Below are 18,202 nucleotides of genomic sequence, written 5' to 3'. Positions count from 1 at the left end.
TTTTTTTAAGATTTATAGTCAAAAGAAAATAACATTTTTTCAATTTATTTGTATATTTTTAACTGTAGTCAAAAGAAAATACATATAATTTTTTCTCTCTAATTATGTTTAAATACTGTTAATACTATATTTATTGCATTGCATAGTAAAATATCTATCTTGTTGGATATTTATTGTTTTATACTTTGTATCAGTGATTGGTTGGGTGTTTGAAAAACCTAATGCAATCTCTTGAAGGATGGTCAACTTCTCCAATTTTTATAATGCGATTTGTTTGCTTAATGTTTTATTAATTTCGTTTCTCGCTTGCTCGTATTTCTCGAACTTGTAATCTTCAAGTTATTTATTGAAACTCTTTGGTTTATATCTTGAACTTGTAATGTTGTTGTTGGCAAAAAAATAACATAAAAAAAAACATAAAAACATAAAAAAAACAAACAATACAATGTTGTTGTTGGAGCGAAATATATGAGCATATATTGAATCAAAAGGAATTTACCAAATAAACCATAAATCATTGTGTTGTATTTCGTTTTTTCATTTTATAGATTATGTATGTTGAAATCCAATACACAAAAAATGATCTCTCAGGTAGATAAACTTACATCTTATTATAACAACAACATACTTCTTTGACGCAATTACCATCAGAATATTTCGCTTCACGACAGAACACAAGGCAACCTACGCTCGCCCATTTGGAATAACATGTTGGTGTCTGGAAGCAATACCCTTTATTTGGAACTTCATGACCTATTGTGTTTATTTATAAAAGAAATGGGTTATAAGAATACACTTATATACACAAAATTAAAAATATAATAATTAAAATTAAGTTGATTCTTTTGTCTGATCTGTTTGCTCATTTTGTATTAAAAGTTATAATTATCAATAAATATAAAAAGAAAGGAAACAAAGAACGAAAAAGGATGTAAAAACAAAAATTAACATAGGCATTAAAAACAACTAGTCAAAATTACTATGGTAAAACCTCAATAAATTAATAATCACATGAATAAAATATTTTATTAATTCATAGAGGTACAGTACTAAATCATTGATAAATTGATAAATTAATAATTATGAAATCATAGCTAGACTTGCCAAAACTCACATTCTTTTTAAAAGTATATATATCTAATTTTTTTTGCTATAGTTTATAATCTTCTAAGAATAATTAAATGTAAGAAAGAAATGATCATGTCTATCAGATAACACAAAACATTTCAATGCAATAAAAAAAAATATCACCAATGAAATCTAATAATAATTACTGCAAATTTTATGGAAAAAATCTCTGAAAATTCATAGTTCTGTATTTTTCTTACATATATATATATATATAATATATATATATATATATTGATAATTTTGTACATCTTTTAATTTATAGTGTTGGATCATATTTAACATTATTATTTTATTTTGTATCAAATATTATACTACCTACGACTAGAAAATTTAAAGTTGAGCTGTAAACTTCTGTCTAAAAAATATATTATTTTATAGAGATTTTAATTTACTGCAAAATGGTTGGTATAGTTTACCTATTTGGTATGGAGGGTCGTCGATACTTGGGCTGCTGGCTGTTATTTCATCACAGTTAACATAAGATATGATGAAAATGATAGTGAGAACAAGTGCAGTTAGAGTTTTTATGGTGATAGCCATTTACTCTCAATTTTTTTTTGTTTTGTTAATGAGCTCTCTTTTATTTATGTTGAATATATATAATAACACAAATATACATAAATGGTATTTTTTGCTGGTCAAAGCTAAATAAGATGATTTTTCAATTTATTTGTTATTATATATTCATAGTCAAAATACAATAATACATTTCTTAATAAAGATACCATTATACCTTATTTCAAAATATCATTCTCTTAAAGTCGTTTCAAAGATGCCATTAAATCTTTTGTATTTCTCATGTTTTCTCCAAGTCTTCAAATTCAATTTGGCCAAGAACTCCAACGAAGGTCATAAACATGAATGCTTGGGAATCAAAACGTTTGGCTTTGTTGTTGTGGGAATTTGTAAAAATACTCATTTTTCTATACCCTTTTACAAAAATATATTTCCATATTACCTATTTACTAACCATAAAACTAACCAATTTTATATAATATTTTAATTTAAAAATATACATCATGTTCATTTTGTAAAGTTTAATAGGATGTCAAAATATAAAAATTAAGGTTATTAATCATAAATCTAAACCTATCTATATCATGTAAGAGAATTTATTTATAATATTTGTAACTTATTTTCAGATATTTAATTTCTAAATATAAAATTCAAATTCAAGCTAGAAAATTTATAGTATATACAAGATTAATCTTATCTTCCTTACCAAAAAAAAAAGATTAATCTTATCTTTGTAAAATTGTCTCGATTCATATTTGTATAACATTTAACAATTAAAAATACCACTATAAATGAAATAAATTAATATTCACTACAAATTAATAAAATTTTGTGATACCAACATTAATACTACTGTATGACTCTTTTTCTAAACATGTATAAGATTCTTGTAAACGGATCTTACATGTTTTAAACTCGCGGTTTATATATATATATATATATATATATATATACTCAATAGGCATCATGAGACAATAGTAAGAACTTCAGGCAGCAAGCACTAAGCTAGATAGTTTATATATACTCCAAATTAAAACACATGATAAACATTGTTGATGTTATTTCTCAGGTAGATACAATTACATTTTGGTTATATTAATGCACCTTGGACACATTCTTCTCATCATCAAAACAACAACATGTTTCTCCAAAATAACACCGGCCATGACGAAACTGGGCTTCATTACAAAACACAAGGCAACCTAGTTGCTGTGAGGAATGACACGCTATTAATTTTACACAATACGAATTCTTCGGAATTTGATCATGACCTATTTATTAATACAAAAGAGTACACCAATATGAATAATCCATTTTCAAAATGACAAAATCATGTTCATACTTCAAAAAGAGGATGCAAATAGAAAATATTTGACATAGGTCACGTAAAAAATTTGGCTCAGAATTACTAATGGTTGGTATAGTTTACCTACTAATGCGTCTCCACCATTATTTGGGGCACTAGCCGATATTGTATGACAATGTACATAAGATATGATGAAAATGAAAGTGAAAACAAATGCGATTAATCTTTTTATGGTGATAGCCATTTTCTTATTTTCTCTTTTGTGTTTGTTAATGCTGAGCTCTTCTTTACATAAGTTGATTGTATATAATAACACAAAATATTGGTAAATGGTATTGATCCTGGTCAAAGTTGTAAAATATTATAATATTTTAAATTTATTTTCTATAGATTTAAAGTCAAAAGAAATTAACTTATTTCTTTATAGGATTATTTGCAAAAGATCATACATTGAAAGTTTTTTTTTTTTTTTTACCTAGTTACGTTTGAACACGGGTAATTGTATTTAATTATTTATAGTTTTTATACATTGCTAGATATGTAATTTATTTTCTTCATTTTTGTATTAAATTTGGAAAATGTTAAAAAAAATGCCTTATTTTTTAGATATTCTTTAAAAAATGTAACTCCTTTAAAATCAAATATTTTTAAACATGCAACTAATTATTTGATATTTGGCAATTTTACCATTAGTAACAAGTCTTCAATTTTAGTTTGTGGAAACTCGAACAAAGATCAGCATTAGGAAGGATGCTTATATAATCTTTTCGCAGAAATTGCAACATATTGTATAAGATTAGATACTTAAAAACGATTTTTATAAAACTTGAAAGGTTTTGGCATAAGCAATTCACGATGATTTGCTTCGAATTTCAACCTGATTTTCAAAACCCAGAACCATTTCAAACATCAAAAATCGAATCAAAACCTTACAAGAATTCGTGGAAATGTGATCAAACCAATTTATTCATACTATATCTTTAATTTGGTAAAGTTTATTGCTTTGATCTATTATATAGACATTGAGAACATGTTCTAGATGATATCTTTTACTTTGCTTTAGATATTTTATACAAAGAGTAACAAACATATGAAACGTATTTGAATTGATATATGATGTCCAAAAAAAATAAAGTTGATGTTATGTTTCAAGGAGATTCATACAATTACACATTTGGATGATAACAACAACATCGTGATCCTGCAATACACACAGCATAAGCATAATTGATGTTATTACAAAACGTAATGCAACCTATGGAATATTCTCCTGATCCTTCGTGTTCACACGCTCTTGATTTGATGCAATACTCATCTTTCGCAAGTTCACGACCTATTTATTAATACAAATGGAGTAAAACCATATGAGTATGCATTTTCATATGGACAACATATATTCATAACTCGAAAAAAAATGGGGTATATGAAATAAGAATACACAAATACATACAAAACGAAATCCATCTTCAATTATAGTAAAACAAGAGTACATGACGATGCAAAGAACTTATAGTTTACTAAATGATTAGTTTTGTTTACCTATTGTGGGTGCATTTGCAATTGGTGTATGGCAATGAACATACGATATGATGAAAGTGACACTGAAAGCAAATACAATTAGAGTTTTTGTGGTGATAGCCATTTTTTTGTTTCTTGTTTGTTTGTCAATGAGTTGTTCTTTACTTAGATTGATTATAAATAATAGTACACATACACGTAAATAGTAATTTTGTTGGTCAAAGTTTTAAAGTAGTATAAAATTTTGGGAAATTCCAACTCGTATATTATTTAACTCACCTAAGATTTTCAGTTTATTTCTTATAGATTTATAGTTAAAAGAAAATAACTTATTCTTTCTGATTATTTCTTTATAGATTGTAGTCAAAAGATAAGAAAATGCATGAAATTTTTTATTTATTTTATACCAAATTAGTTTTAAACATAGAATATGATATTTATTTACCAAGAATATTGTATTTATAATTTACAATTTTAATGGTTTATGATCTCTATGTTTTATTTGAAGTGATCATTTAAGTTTTTGTACATATATATTAAGAAAATTAATAAAAAAATATTAATTTATCTCTTTTACAGAAAAAATACATCATAAAATATAATTAATTTAAACACTGGATATGATATCTATTGTTTTATTAATTAATAGTTATATATGTTTTTCTTTGTTTTCTTATATATATATATATATATTTATATATTTAGAATCAAAATTTAAAATTTTAATGGTTATATGATTTCTATGGTTTATTTTAAGTTATGTTTAAACTTTTTTCATAAACAGATAAAAAAATTATAAAAATACTTTAATTAATCTCTTTTATATAAAAACACATAATTAATTAATCTCTTTTTCATAAAATACCACTGTTTTGTTTTAGGAGATGTGGTCCAGGTCTTGATGTAAGTTCTCCAAGCTCCCTAATGGATCATCTTGGTTTTAAACTACTATGTTACATGACGACCAAGAATATAGATATTTACAAAAAAAAGTACGAAGCAAAGTTGGTTGATATACGTAAATACAGTACTATGGTGTTAACTTCACCATTCCAACCTAAGCTCCTTAGCATCGACAAGTCTTCGCCGAGTAAGCTCCAAGTAGCAAGCATTCGATATATAGTCCATACCTAGCCGAATAGTTATAGTGTATATCTTGCACTCCGATATGTAACTCTAAGTAAATCTTATCTTCTGTATTAGGACTTCCTTACTTAGATCAAAGTGCTAATAGCTCAACTAACAAATGGTAAAGATTTTTGGCAAAAATCTAAAAATCGATAGTTCGAGTAGTGCTTGGGACGAGACTTATAACATACATTGATCTTGGGTCTGAGAAGACGTATGGGCTTCGGTTCAGAACCTCTTAATTATTCAAAAAAAAAAAAATTCTTGTAACAAAAAAGTATTTGTTTCACAGTTATTTAAAGTTCCATTCAGTATCTTCTATTATATACAGATTCATTATTTTGTATTTCGATTCTATTTTATATTTTGTTCAAATCTTATCTGGGTTTTTTTCCAGAACCTCTTAGTTATTCAAAAAAAAAAAGTATTTGTTTTACAGTTATTAAAAATTCCATTCAGGCTGATCTTCTATTATATACAGTTTCATTATTGTATTTCGATTCCGTTTAAAATTTTGTTCAAATGTAAAAAAAAAAATATAAATATATAGCTCAAAAGTTTAATAAAACTATGTATACCTTAATTTGATATGGTAAACTACATTTATTATTTTCCTTTAGGTCATTTATTTAGAGATATTGAGAACATATAAAAAATTTTGATACTATTTTTCAAGTAGATAAAATTACATTAGGTTGTTGGATGATTAGTTTCTCCTTGGACGCATTCTCATTTCTATGATAACAACAACATCGATCACCCTCACACACGGCAGTAGCATAACGAGCTTCGTTACAAAACACAACGCAACCTATCGCCCCTTGGCTTTTGTCCATACATGCTCGTGTTTTGAAGCAATACCCATTCTTCTTTGCAAGTTCATAACCTAATTAATTCATCAAAACAAAAACCAATGTTCACCAACATGAATATTCGTTTTTAAAAGGTCAAAATGGGTTATAAACTTATAACAATGCACCCCAAAATACATACAAAAATGGAACGTCTAATGATTTTTTTTTTAATCTTCAATTGACTTTTAAAAAGTTTGGCTCAAAGTTATTAAAATGGTTGATATATTTTATTGTACCTGTTGTGAATGCTGGTTCATCTATGCTTGGGGCACTAGCAAATGTTGCTTGACAATGAACATAAGAGATGATGAAAATGACACTGAAAACAAATGTGATTAGAGTTTTCGTGGTATTAGCCATATTTTTTTATATATTCTGTTGTTTTTTTTTGTGAATGAGTTTTTCTTCAGTTAGATTGATTATATATCACAATACAAATATACAAAAATGGTATTTATTTTTTTCCTGGTCAAAGTTGTTAATGATTTATGATACCCATAACCTTTCAATTTTTTTCTTATACACTATAGTCAAAAGAAAATAATTGATTCTTTCACATTTCTTTCTTTATAGAGTTGTAATCAACAGAAAATAATATATTCTTTCAAAAAAGATTTTACAGAGTTATAGTCAAAAGAAAATACATAGAAATGTATTTTCACCTAATTACCTTTGAACACTGATATTCATTATCTCTTGCTTATCTGAAAATGAAATGTTTTCACTTATTAAATTAAATCATTTTAATTTCATAAATTAATAAAGAATATCAAATACAAAGATTAAAAAATTATCATTTAATTTTACTGAATTTTATAAAAATATGAATATCTATAAAATCAATGGTATTTTAATTTAATTTTAATTTTTATTAAACTACAAATATTAAAAACAAATGAACTAAAATTTACATTGTATGAAGATTTCTCTTTTATAGTTTCAATGTAATTTATTTCATTTTTATAAATAATAATTTTACTGAATTTTATAAAAGTATAATTAGCATAATATCAATGGAATTTTAATGTAATATCAAGTTTTCAGTAAATAAAAATATTAAATAAGGGGAATTTTCATAAATACCACTAAATGGGTATTTTCCAAAAATATTATTATAAGTTTTTTATTAAAAATAACACTAAAATAAATTTGTTCCAAAAATACCACAAAACTTAAACTATATTTTTTAACATTCAAAACTAATTTCTAAATCCTAACTATACCCTAAATATAAATATTTAAACTTAAACATGAAATCAAACAAAACTTACAATTTAAAAATCAATTATTTATGTTTATGGTATTTTTGGAAAAATAAAAAATTTGTGGTATTTTTGGAAGGAAAAACAAATAATGGTATTTTTGAAAGAAAAGAAAAACTTAAAATGTGGTATTGGAGGGAGTTAGAATTTGTTTCATATTATGGTTTATTTTAAGGCAAATTATGGTTTAGTTTTTGTCTATTTAAAAATATTTTTAAGAGAAAAATATATATAAAGTAAATAATTAGCGTTAACATGTAACTAAAAATGTATTGTTTACGACAAAAATAAAAATAATCATCCTAATTTTTTTTTCTATCAACCCTTAATTCAATTGATATAAATTCTTATAGATTGTAAATAAAAGTTTATAGAAGTAAAATATTGGTACGTACGTGCTTGTTATTGACTTAATACCTTAGCAGCTTTTAAATATTCACCATGACCAAGCTAAGAGATGGACGATTATGAAAATGATGATGATACATTATGAAATGATGGGATCTTTCCCAAAGAGAGAAGCTTCTACGGATCGAAGTAATAGGCAAATGAGAAAACTCTGATTTCAAATGAATAGGAGTCTTCTGTGTAGTTTACTAGTTTCCATCAACAAACATGGTTACTGATAAAACACTCCAGCAACATTTACGGTTATGTTACAAATATCCAATTAAGAGAAGATCCAAATCAATTTGAAGCAAGAGCGTTTAGTTTCTTTTCATAAAGTTTTGCCCGTCGCAGAGCATCTAATGCCTCAGCTTGTTTCCCTGCACGTTTCAGTGTCACAGCTTTTACCTTCTCCGCTTTGATGCGTTCCTCCAATTGACTTCTCTCTTGATTATTATTACTCTCCTTCACTGGGTTTGGTTTCAGAGCAGCCTGTGTTGTGTCTGTTTTGCTCACAGATGGAGGGTTTATAGGATTGTCTAATCCGATTGCTTTAAGGGCAGATAAGAGTTGAGGATCGAGAAAATCTTCCACTGCTACATCGTCCACTGGTTCGGGTTTAGAGGATGTTGAATCTTCCAGTTGAGCTTCAAGAGTTTTGGCGATTTCAAACTCAGCTTCAGCTTCTTGCATTTTACCTTCCCTCCGAAGCTTCATGGCTTGACGTTTGTGGCTTAGTGACTCTTGCTGCACCTTAAAACGTTCACGACCAGACAATGCCTTTGGGGCTGAACTTGAAGGACTATTCTCTTTCTCTCGAGCAGGAGGATCCTGCGTTGTAGAAACCATATTATCTCGTCCGAGCTTTTCAGGAGGAGAGGGGTTTTCTCCTTCTTGTAGGCTCCTCTCCAACAATTTTGCTCGTTGCAATTCCTTTTTGGCTTCACTCATGTTACCTTCTCTCTTGAACGCAACTGCCTTTTTCTTATGAGCCAGAATTTCTTGTTTGAGGGTGTTCTGAGGAGATGTATTTTGAACCGAAGCTGATTGAATATTACTGGGCTCTGGCTCTTCACGTGCCACTCTTTGTTCAGTGCCATGATTGTTTCCTGAACCAAAGTCTGACTTACTCTCAGCAATTCCTTTTTCTGCATGAATTTGAGACCTCTCACAATGCTCACCAGTCAGTAAATCCATCATACTTGGTTGCTGCTGGCCTGGTTGAGAAACAACGCTAGAGGAACCGGATTTAGCAGGAGAGATAAAGTCTCCTAACAAGTCATAACTATCTTGAGCAGTATGAGAAACACTAGCAGATTTTACGGCTTTCTCTTCCATTTGTGATCCAACTAATAAATCAACGTCCATATAGATTTCAGGGTTAATTGCAGAAGCTGAGCCTTTCGTCTCCATCATGGGAGTTTCTAGTTCTGCCAGTTGTGCCTCCAAAACACTGGCCTTGGTGTATAATTCATCCGCATCTCCAGTTTTCCCTTGACGCTTGAAGGCAAGTGCTTTCCTTTTTAAGTCAAGAAGTTCTCTTTGGATTTGTCCCTTGGTTTTGGCTGCTATCCGTGGACCTGTTGATTGTGTAGAACTAAAGGCAGCTTCCTTTTTTGGGGGTTCTTCATCATCCCATCCCAAATTCTTAAGAGTCGACAATAGTGCTGGGTCCTTCATATCATTTTCTGTAACTTTATCATCTCCTCCATTGACCCCACTATCGGCAGCAATATCATTATATTGTCTTTTCAGCTGATCACTGTCAGCATAAAGACTCTTACCTGAATCAATCTCTATTATCTGAGCTTCCAATATTTTTGTCTGGTTGAGAACTTCCTCTGCTTCATCAACATTACCCTGTCGTCGCAAAGTTAAAGCCTTTCTTTTCAGCCCTAAGAGTTCTCGTTGTATTTCAGCTTTACTTCTTCTTGGTTTAGTTACACGGACTTCATATGCACCTTGAGTTTCTGTTGTTTTCCCTGGTCGAGAACTAACTGGGTCAGATTTTTCTGATGAAGAACCTGGAGGAATATTATCTTCATCATTCCAACCTAAGCTCTTTAGCATCGACAAGTAATTCGGATCATTTAACTCCTCATCTTTTACATCTACGTCTCCATCATCATCCAGAGAATTAATTTCAGGCAGATCATTTCCAAGATGTTCTTTTTCACGAGTGGCCTTTCCCGCGGCTGCTAACTTTGACGAATTATCCAGCTCATCAAGCTGATTTTGGAGAACTGCTCCTTTCTTCAATTCTTCTTCTGCTTCGTTAAACTTTCCTTCCCTTCTCAAAGTAAGCGCTTTCTTTTTAACTGCAAGAAGTTCTTTCTGAATCGCTAGCCTGCTTCTGGGAGCAATTTTCAGACTCGTGTCCTTCTCTGCCCCAGTTGTATCAACAGTAAGTGAGGACATATCAGCAGCTTCTAATTCCTTCTCAAGTAATTTTGCCTTCTTTAGTGTAGCCATGGCCTCTGCGACATTTCCAGCTCGTTTAAGATTAAGGGCTTCTCTTTTCAATGTCTGAATTTCAGCTAAACTTTCATCTCTGTTCTTTGGAGACGGTTGAGTGTGGATATTCTCGCGGTGTCCAGGATCCTCAGTCCAACCCAAAGATTTCAATGCTGCAGCAATTGCAGGGTCCTCCATATCTTCATCTGTGACATCATATTCACCATGAACTCCAATATCATCTACGTTTCCCATAAGATTACTAATGTCGAAATCATGACTCCCCTCATATTGAGCTAACAGATCATCTTCTTTGTCGTCATCCATACTATTAATAAGTGCAGATAGCTCATCATCTGATTCATCACCCCCACCTAAAAGTTCCTGCTCTTCAAGTTCCCTTTCCAAAATTTTAGCCTTTTTCAGTTCTTCTTTAGCTTCCGCAAGCTTCCCTTCACGTTTCAACGCAAGGGCTTTTTTCTTAAGGACAATAACCTGACTTTTGTCAATTCCCCCACTCTTCTGAGGGTTAGCCTTTCGGGGAATTTCACGGAGAAGCGAAGAAAATTCTCCCTCCACACTTACAGTTGCTGGTTTTTTATCTTCATCGTCAGACCACCCGAGCTCCCTCAGCTCAGCTGCCAAATCATCATTTCCTTTACCCCCTTGACGTGGAGGCTTTTGTGATTTGCTAGACTCTTTCGTAGCAGCCTTGTTCTGCGTCTCGGAAACATTTTGCATAGAGAGTGCCCTTTTCCGGTTCCTTCTTAAAGATATCTCTAACGCATCAGCCTGTCTCTCAAGTTTCTTCCCTCTCTTAAAGGCTTTTAGAGCTTCATCAGATTTCCCTTCTCCTTTAAGAACTCTGTACAAATTCTTCTCTTCTACTGCTTGTTTACGCAAATCTTCAGGACTATCTGAGACATCATCCAAATCCATATCTTTGTTACTACTGCTGCTTGCCATTTCTTTAGAAGCAATCCTGTCTGTACTAGACACTGATTCTGATGAGGAAGATACATCAACATCAGAGCCTAAAATCTCACTGAGAACATCATCCTCATTCTTTAAAGTCCTCTTAGAGCCACCTGCTGAACAAATTCACAACCTCATAAATCAAAAACTAACAGATAACACAAGCCTCATCGATAATATCAGTAGTGAAAATCTAAGCATAGGCAACATATTTTTCACCTTTAGCAGCTCTATTTTTGTAACCTTGACGCAACTCGAACCGTGCAGCTTCTTCAAGTTTCTTACATGGTTCACAAATACGCACAGGTGAGTCACCTTGTCCACGGAGTGACATCCTTTGCTGAGTACAGGTTCCACAGAACAAACCCCCACATCTCCGGCAATGATGCTGCTCACTCAAAAACAAAGCCACACATTCCAGACTAAGCAAACTTGAGCATATCACAAGTCTAGTAATATACAAACACAAGAGATACAGATTTTACCAAATTTAATGGATTCAATTACTCAAAAACAACTCTATCTCTATGGAATCTATCAATCAAGTGCAACAACTGATCTAAGACCATTTCCAGGAAAATATCATTCAAATGAAGTTTTCCGATGAACGGATTTAAAATTAGATCCACAAGAGATCGCAATAACAAGAAATTTCAATTGATGAAGACGAAAGAGTAAGCGAGAGAGAGAAAACAAACCTTTCGATTGATGAAAGTGAATTGAGAAGTGCATCCTTGACAATGAGAAGCATCTACGACCCAAGTATTTCCTCTCAAAGATGGCTTCGGCGGTAATCCGATCTTCTCCAACATTTTTCAGTCTGAATCTTCACTTCCTCCGGCGCGAGATGAGACACCTTTGATCTTGATTTCACCGGAAAAAGTAAAAGATCGAGCGAAGAAAATATAATCTCAACTCCAAGCAGAGATGAAGAAGACGAAGAAGAAGACCACTTTTTCTCTTTACTTTTCCAGGAAAAGAAAAGAAATAAAATAATAAATAAATAGCAAAACGGTGCCGTTTATTTAAAACACTAAATAAGTAGATTAGATATAAAAGCAAGTGCAATTAGACAAGAAACTTAACTTTGCTTGAGACGACGAAACGAAGTGAGAAAGAGAAAGAGACCAAACCCTAAGATTTGCTTTAAAAGTATTCAAATCTCGATTTGTTCACAATGATCGTCCCAGTTCGTTGCTTTACTTGTGGAAAGGTTTCGTTTTTTACGATCTCGATTGAGTTATATATGTGTACATGTGTGACAAATCTCTAGGGTTTTTTAGAATTGTGATTTACGAAGCTTATGATTTTTTTTTTTAAGGTGATTGGGAACAAGTGGGATACATACCTTGAGCTTCTCCAGGCTGATTACGCCGAAGGGTATGCGATTCTTTTATGCTTATTTGGTTGAACATATGAGATTGATTAAGCCTAGAATTTTGAATGTTTTTTAACATCTTATGTTTGAAACGAGAGTATGAAACTATTATCCCTAGTGCTCTAAAAGATAAAACAATAGCTGAATATGATGATGGAATGATTCGATATGAAAAATTAGTGTCTCTATAGTCACGTAAAAGATGAAACAATAGACGAATATGATGATGGTTTTGTGTTAATATATGTGTATACATACTCGAAAAGATTATGAAACAATAGAGGAACATGATGATGGAATGATTTGATGGTTTTATATCTAAAAAGTATATGTGTTCTTTGCACGGTCGAAGAGTTTGTATCTTTTCTTTTATGATTATCTTGTAGTTTTATAGAATGTTAAATCTGTTCCTAAAAGCATGAAGGTTGGTCACTGAAAGTATTTGATATATCTAGTTGAATTGGCCTAGCATAATATGTGTTCTCAAATTGAGATTTTGTGTATAACTGCAACTTTTGAATTTTGGTTTTGGGATATGTAGGGATGCTCTTGATGCACTTGGGTTAGTCCGTTACTGCTGTAGGCGTATGCTTATGACTCACGTCGATCTAATCGAAAAGCTTCTAAACTACAACAGTAATATCTCTACACTACACCTAGTTCTTTTGCCTTGCACGCTCTACTCTTTATTCTCACTTTCTTTTTAGTCTAAATTAGCTTTAACTTATTTGAAATACACTCTTCCTTGCAGCTATGGAGAAATCTGACCCTAACTAGAAAATATTGCATATTAACGAATAAACACATCACCAGAACAGAAGTGAAGGAGTGATACATCTCATGCTCATTCATATGGACAGACAGGCTTATCTTACTCTCTGAATAATAAACCACATTGTTTTAAAATTTTGTTAAGTTTAGAAAACTATTAATTATTTTCTCATATTCTTTGTTGGGGTTTACGAATGTAGACAACTTTTCGAGCCAAAAATAAAGCTCAAAGTCTGTCATCTGTTGAAATTATCTGTGATTGTTTCAAGATTTTTTATGATAAATTAGGATCTTTCTTGAATATGCAAATTGTGTTGTAGTCTTTCAAGTGTTTTAGCTTAAAGAGTTAAGTTACAAACCAGCTTCTTATAAGAGTAACAGAGATTAATACATGTACCTACCAATAATTTTATTAACCGTGATCGAACAATCTTGATTTACTTAAGTTCACTTTAATGGTAAGTAGTGTTTGTGTATGAAATGACATATAAACTCAACCAACATATTATTAAAAGCCATTTTGTAGAATGGGAGAATGAGATCAAAGACTCACGTACGTACTCATAAATTCCATTGTTACATAGTCGAAATCAAGATTCTATAGCTTTGATCAATCCTTTGGACTCGTAGTACTCTATCATCTGATCATACATCTCATTGATCCCATACTCGAATTGAAAACCTTCACTGATAAGCTTTTCTGAATTGAGTTTCAGTTTCGCAACAGACAAGCACTTTTCGAATCTGCCAAATTTCACAACAAAAAAAAGTAATGAGAAATTCAAAAACGTTCCATCCAAAATTTGTAGTTTATGTTGAAAGAGATGCTTACTCTGACAACACATTGTACTTAGGATATCTCTGTCTGAGAAAATCAGCAATCTCTGGAACACAAGTGTTGTTAGCACAGCAAATGTAGCGACCAGAGGCAGTTTCTTTCTCCGCAAGAAACAAATGAGCACGAGCTAAATCGTCTACGTGAACGAACGAGATCGAGCCAGATAGCTTCTGCATCTCCTTGAGTCCGGTCAGATGCATTTCTTTCCCTAACAACAACACAAAAAACATCTTGATTTCTTGTCGTGAAACATAATGTGACAAAATAGTAAAATTCTGTATTTACCGGTGATTAAAGACATGGAGAGAGCTAAACTGCTTGGAGGATCGTAGAGCAGAGAGTTTCCGGCTATAAGTGCCGGAATCACAGTAACGAGATCGATGTTATGCTCTTTTGCAAATTCCCAAGCTGTCTTCTCTGCTAACATCTTAGAGATTGGGTAGCCCTAGCAAAAAAAAAAAACAGAGAAGTAAGTTAGGTTTATATATGAAAAAAGGATCCTAGCTTGTGTCACAAGAGAGTTCAGGTACCCAGTTAAAAGGCTTCTCCTTTGTGAGAAATTCAATGTCAGTCCAGTTTTTTTCGTTCATCACAAGTCCAGGTCCAGAAAGGTTGTTAATGGAAACCGCAGCAGCTGAAGAAGTGTAGATCACACGCTTGATTGATTTCGATTTCAGGCAAGATTTCAACACATTGATTACTCCTTGTATCGCTGGCTTGATCATGTCTTTCTGTATATTGAAAAAAAAAACAAAGAATAGCTTGAAATTGTTTCTCTTAAGAGTATTATAAAAAATGCCTGCACATTCTGTTTAAGATAGACCTCAGGATCGTCGGATTTGAAGTTGATCGGCGTTGCAACATGGAAGATGTATTCACAGCCCGAGATAGAGGAGTCGAAACTCTCTTCATCGGTCAAATCCGCCTTGAAGATCTTGAGCTCGCCAAGTTCTTGAAGTGGCCTAAGGTGAGCCATTTTCTTCTCATTTTCTGCAGTTTCTTATTAGAGAGTCAATAAACATTCAAAATGCTTTTAAGAGGAGAAGAAAGAAGAAAATGGAGAACCTGGATCTCTAACTGTGGTGTTAACTTTGTAGCCACTTTGAAGCAAATGCTTGATGAGAATAGAAGCTAAGTTTCCTGTGCCACCGATAACACAAGCCTTCTTCGTTCCTGTGGGTGCAAGAGTCTGTTCCATGATTTTTACTGTTTAAAACAGAGAGATTGAGATGTGGTTGTTATGACTTTAGGGTCTCAAGACTTCTATATAAGAAGTAAGAAAAATCCGCAAGACTGCTCATTTGGTACAACCATTGATCAATAAAGGTTTTTTAGAAGGTAAGCACGTGTGCTCTGAGATAACAACTTCTCTTCACCTAAGAATCAAAAAAAGACTTTTATAACATTTTTTGACTTGCTGTTTTGTTATCATCTACCAAGATCGAACTCAAGATTTTGAATTTTGATGAATGTAACAAAGCTTTAAAGAGAAGAATGCTCTTTAGAAAAGTTGTGCTTATTCAGTTTTACTTTGCAGACTTCAAAATGAGTTATAGAAGTGTAACGTTTCTACTACCAATATGATGATCTATGTGTTGAAGTGTACCTTTCAACTAAGAGAATACCAAAACATTGTTGGCTCAATTCAAACATAATTTGTCAGTTTGATTCAACATAATTTGCAATGTTCTAGTTCAAGTGTCACATAATAGCAGGGATAGCATCAAGCTTTGGCAGAATTAACCTCAATGGTATTTTAAGATATTATAAGCTACAAATTCAAAATAGAGAGATCAACAAAGATAAAACCACAGGGGGAGAAAAAAAAACAGGAAAAGTTACATAGAAAGATCAAAGGGAAGAAGAAAATGAGTAAAATCCTAAAACTCAAATAACAAAAGGAATTGGCATAGCAATTCGATTATCTGATTACTTATTTCTTAGAAGCTTCAATGATCATAGCCGTCAAATCATGCAAAAGGTCAGCCTTCTCCAACAGAAAGTCCAACTCCATATCTTGCAACTTCTTGAACTTCCCTTCAACAATCTTCTTGGTCTCATCAGGAACCAAACTCCACTTATACTTCAACGTGTACTCATCAACACCTAAAGTTGTAATCATTCGAAACAGAGCCGAGTTCACAAACCAGTCGGGTTTCCTTGAATCACCTCCTCGAACAATCACATCCTCATCATCACCATCTTCAACCTTTTTACCATTAGGTGAAGAACCAGCAAACACAAGCTCTTGCTTAACGGAATCAATCTTCTTCTTAGATTTACTCTGACTCTTTCTCGACACACCATTAGACTTGATGTTAGACTCAAGAGCAAACCCATCAGGACCCCAAATAAACTTTGACAATTCATAAGATTTCTGATCATGAGCTTTCGAGAAACTAGGTTCAACACCAGTCTTACCTTTAGCTGTATACTTCTTCCTCAAACTCCTAATCTTATCCATGAATTGATTCTTACTAACCTCAAAGCTAATAGATTTCTTGATGAAATCGTAAAACGCATTGGTATCTTCATAAGGAGACTTGCCTGTATCAGCTTTGAAATCAATCATACCTTGTAACACAGCAATCTCATCATCTTCAGTCCATAGTCTTTGAAAAGCTGGTTTCTTTACACTCTCTTCTTCACCTCCTCCTCCTGAAGTAACCACCTTGACCCTCTTAGCTGAAGCCGCCGCTTCACTCGCCGGCCGTTTCGCTCCTGATTTCACAGCCGGTAAAGCTAAAGCAGCATACGAAGTCGAATCTTCCTTCTTCTTGAGATTCACAGAGATTGTTTTGCCAGATCCAGAATTGGGTGGATTCGTCGATTCAGAGTCCGAATCTGTTTCGGTCTCCGATCCAGAATCCGAATCGGCGGCAGTGGCGGGTTTCGACGGAGCGGCGACGGCGGCGGCGGCGGTGGATTTGGAGGCAAGGGATTTGATTGGGATTTTGGAGGATTCGTCTTCTTCAGATGAAGAAGAGTCATCTGAAGCTTCACCAGCTTCTGAAGTCTCGACGTCTTCGTCTTCGCTTGAAGAAGCGGTTGGTGGGTCTTCCAAAGGATTGAGCTTTTTCGTCATCGGAGATGGTAAAGATCGAATCGAGAGAGAAAGATTAGGTTTTCTTTAGGGTTTGTGAAGGTGAAGAGACGACGGCAAACAAGTGAAGGAGAATATAAAGGTGTGAACTTTAGTTAAAGACTTAAAGTGTTTGCTGTCTTCCAATAGATTTTTTTGTAAGGTAATTTAATTCTTTTTTTTTTTGGGACAAAGCAAAACAATTAGGAATTTTAATATCTTTTGTCGCTTTTGGTATTTTTTTTTCCCAATGATTATCATTATTTAAGAGTGTAATAAATTATTTAGAAAAAAAAGAAAGAAACTTACTTAATGGAAGAATCGAATTTTATCTTTTTTTTTTTTTTTTTGTCAAATAAAACCCCAAAAATCTTTTCGGAGTCTTAAGTCCAAATAAGAGAAACTAAGCCAACGGACAAAAGAAAAGTCTTTGGAAGCCGATCGAATTTTATCTTACAATTTACAAATAACTTTTAAAAGAATAAAAGGAAAAGAGGTAATTATTGGGTATATAAACGAAATCAAGGAGTATTTTATTTTTCTTCTCCTTTTTTTTGGTATAGGATTTTCAATAGTTTCGTCGCTTCGGTAAATGTATTTTA

General features: G+C 32.2%; 5 protein-coding genes and 1 long non-coding RNA gene across 7 annotated transcripts; 1 reads left to right on the top strand and 5 right to left on the bottom strand.

The window, feature by feature from the left end:
* Nucleotides 1–2,642: 2,642 nt before the first annotated feature.
* On the bottom strand, nt 2,643–3,197 carry LOC111832072. The gene is made up of 2 exons (XR_002835205.1): nt 3,077–3,197; nt 2,643–2,918 (listed from the first exon to the last, which is right to left on the bottom strand). It is a non-coding gene; the product is annotated as an uncharacterized LOC111832072 (long non-coding RNA).
* Nucleotides 3,198–6,150: 2,953 nt separating this feature from the next.
* Nucleotides 6,151–6,843, bottom strand: LOC17894903 (defensin-like protein 106). Its single transcript, XM_006301023.2, has 2 exons — nt 6,690–6,843; nt 6,151–6,485 (listed from the first exon to the last, which is right to left on the bottom strand). The coding sequence occupies exons 1-2, from the start codon at nt 6,811–6,813 to the stop codon at nt 6,271–6,273; spliced, it is 339 nt and encodes a 112-aa protein (XP_006301085.1). The 5' UTR covers nt 6,814–6,843; the 3' UTR covers nt 6,151–6,270.
* Nucleotides 6,844–8,256: 1,413 nt separating this feature from the next.
* LOC17895548 lies at nt 8,257–12,467 on the bottom strand. 2 transcript variants are annotated; one of them, XM_006300319.2, is made up of 3 exons: nt 12,230–12,467; nt 11,751–11,919; nt 8,257–11,647 (listed from the first exon to the last, which is right to left on the bottom strand). In XM_006300319.2, exons 1-3 carry the CDS (start codon nt 12,341–12,343, stop codon nt 8,403–8,405), a joined length of 3,528 nt encoding a protein of 1,175 aa, XP_006300381.1. In that variant the 5' UTR covers nt 12,344–12,467; the 3' UTR covers nt 8,257–8,402. The 2 variants fall into 2 exon arrangements, with proteins under 2 accessions (XP_006300381.1, XP_006300380.1); XM_006300318.2 differs by having other exon boundaries at nt 8,257–11,644.
* A 187-nt stretch (nt 12,468–12,654) lies between these two features.
* On the top strand, nt 12,655–13,954 carry LOC17896604 (DNA-directed RNA polymerase subunit 10-like protein). The gene is made up of 4 exons (XM_006301553.2): nt 12,655–12,744; nt 12,853–12,911; nt 13,451–13,545; nt 13,661–13,954. Exons 1-4 carry the CDS (start codon nt 12,709–12,711, stop codon nt 13,684–13,686), a joined length of 216 nt encoding a protein of 71 aa, XP_006301615.1. The 5' UTR covers nt 12,655–12,708; the 3' UTR covers nt 13,687–13,954.
* A 118-nt stretch (nt 13,955–14,072) lies between these two features.
* Nucleotides 14,073–15,750, bottom strand: LOC17894009 (anthocyanidin reductase). Its single transcript, XM_006301525.2, has 6 exons — nt 15,584–15,750; nt 15,342–15,508; nt 15,049–15,249; nt 14,804–14,963; nt 14,513–14,726; nt 14,073–14,424 (listed from the first exon to the last, which is right to left on the bottom strand). Exons 1-6 carry the CDS (start codon nt 15,714–15,716, stop codon nt 14,271–14,273), a joined length of 1,029 nt encoding a protein of 342 aa, XP_006301587.1. The 5' UTR covers nt 15,717–15,750; the 3' UTR covers nt 14,073–14,270.
* Nucleotides 15,751–16,247: 497 nt separating this feature from the next.
* LOC17895549 (probable transcription factor At1g61730) lies at nt 16,248–17,683 on the bottom strand. Its single transcript, XM_006302327.2, has one exon. It carries the CDS (start codon nt 17,601–17,603, stop codon nt 16,452–16,454), a length of 1,152 nt encoding a protein of 383 aa, XP_006302389.1. The 5' UTR covers nt 17,604–17,683; the 3' UTR covers nt 16,248–16,451.
* Between the last annotated feature and the right edge of the window lie 519 nt (nt 17,684–18,202).

The sequence above is a fragment of the Capsella rubella genome, unplaced genomic scaffold (assembly GCF_000375325.1).
Source record: "Capsella rubella cultivar Monte Gargano unplaced genomic scaffold, Caprub1_0 scaffold_2, whole genome shotgun sequence".
In the NCBI taxonomy this organism is placed as follows: domain Eukaryota; kingdom Viridiplantae; phylum Streptophyta; class Magnoliopsida; order Brassicales; family Brassicaceae; genus Capsella; species Capsella rubella.
This window is presented reverse-complemented; position numbering and strand designations above follow the sequence as displayed.

What these genes read in the sequence shown, in the direction of transcription:
- LOC17894903 (XM_006301023.2), bottom strand. Translation starts at nt 6,813, where the DNA reads ATGGCTAATACCACGAAAACTCTAATCACATTTGTTTTCAGTGTCATT. An exon ending in TGAACCAGCATTCACAACAG is followed by an intron (nt 6,486 to 6,689) that starts GTACAATAAAAT and finishes TGAATTAATTAG; the next exon opens with GTTATGAACTTGCAAAGAAG.
- LOC17895548 (XM_006300319.2), bottom strand. Translation starts at nt 12,343, where the DNA reads ATGTTGGAGAAGATCGGATTACCGCCGAAGCCATCTTTGAGAGGAAAT. An exon ending in TCACTTTCATCAATCGAAAG is followed by an intron (nt 11,920 to 12,229) that starts GTTTGTTTTCTC and finishes TTGAGTGAGCAG; the next exon opens with CATCATTGCCGGAGATGTGG. An exon ending in CAAAAATAGAGCTGCTAAAG is followed by an intron (nt 11,648 to 11,750) that starts GTGAAAAATATG and finishes GAATTTGTTCAG; the next exon opens with CAGGTGGCTCTAAGAGGACT.
- LOC17896604 (XM_006301553.2), top strand. Translation starts at nt 12,709, where the DNA reads ATGATCGTCCCAGTTCGTTGCTTTACTTGTGGAAAG. An exon ending in GTTGCTTTACTTGTGGAAAG is followed by an intron (nt 12,745 to 12,852) that starts GTTTCGTTTTTT and finishes TTTTTTTTTAAG; the next exon opens with GTGATTGGGAACAAGTGGGA. An exon ending in AAAGCTTCTAAACTACAACA is followed by an intron (nt 13,546 to 13,660) that starts GTAATATCTCTA and finishes TCTTCCTTGCAG; the next exon opens with CTATGGAGAAATCTGACCCT.
- LOC17894009 (XM_006301525.2), bottom strand. Translation starts at nt 15,716, where the DNA reads ATGGAACAGACTCTTGCACCCACAGGAACGAAGAAGGCTTGTGTTATC. An exon ending in TCAAATCCGACGATCCTGAG is followed by an intron (nt 15,250 to 15,341) that starts GTCTATCTTAAA and finishes TTCAATATACAG; the next exon opens with AAAGACATGATCAAGCCAGC. An exon ending in AGGAGAAGCCTTTTAACTGG is followed by an intron (nt 14,964 to 15,048) that starts GTACCTGAACTC and finishes TTTTTTTGCTAG; the next exon opens with GGCTACCCAATCTCTAAGAT.
- LOC17895549 (XM_006302327.2), bottom strand. Translation starts at nt 17,603, where the DNA reads ATGACGAAAAAGCTCAATCCTTTGGAAGACCCACCAACCGCTTCTTCA.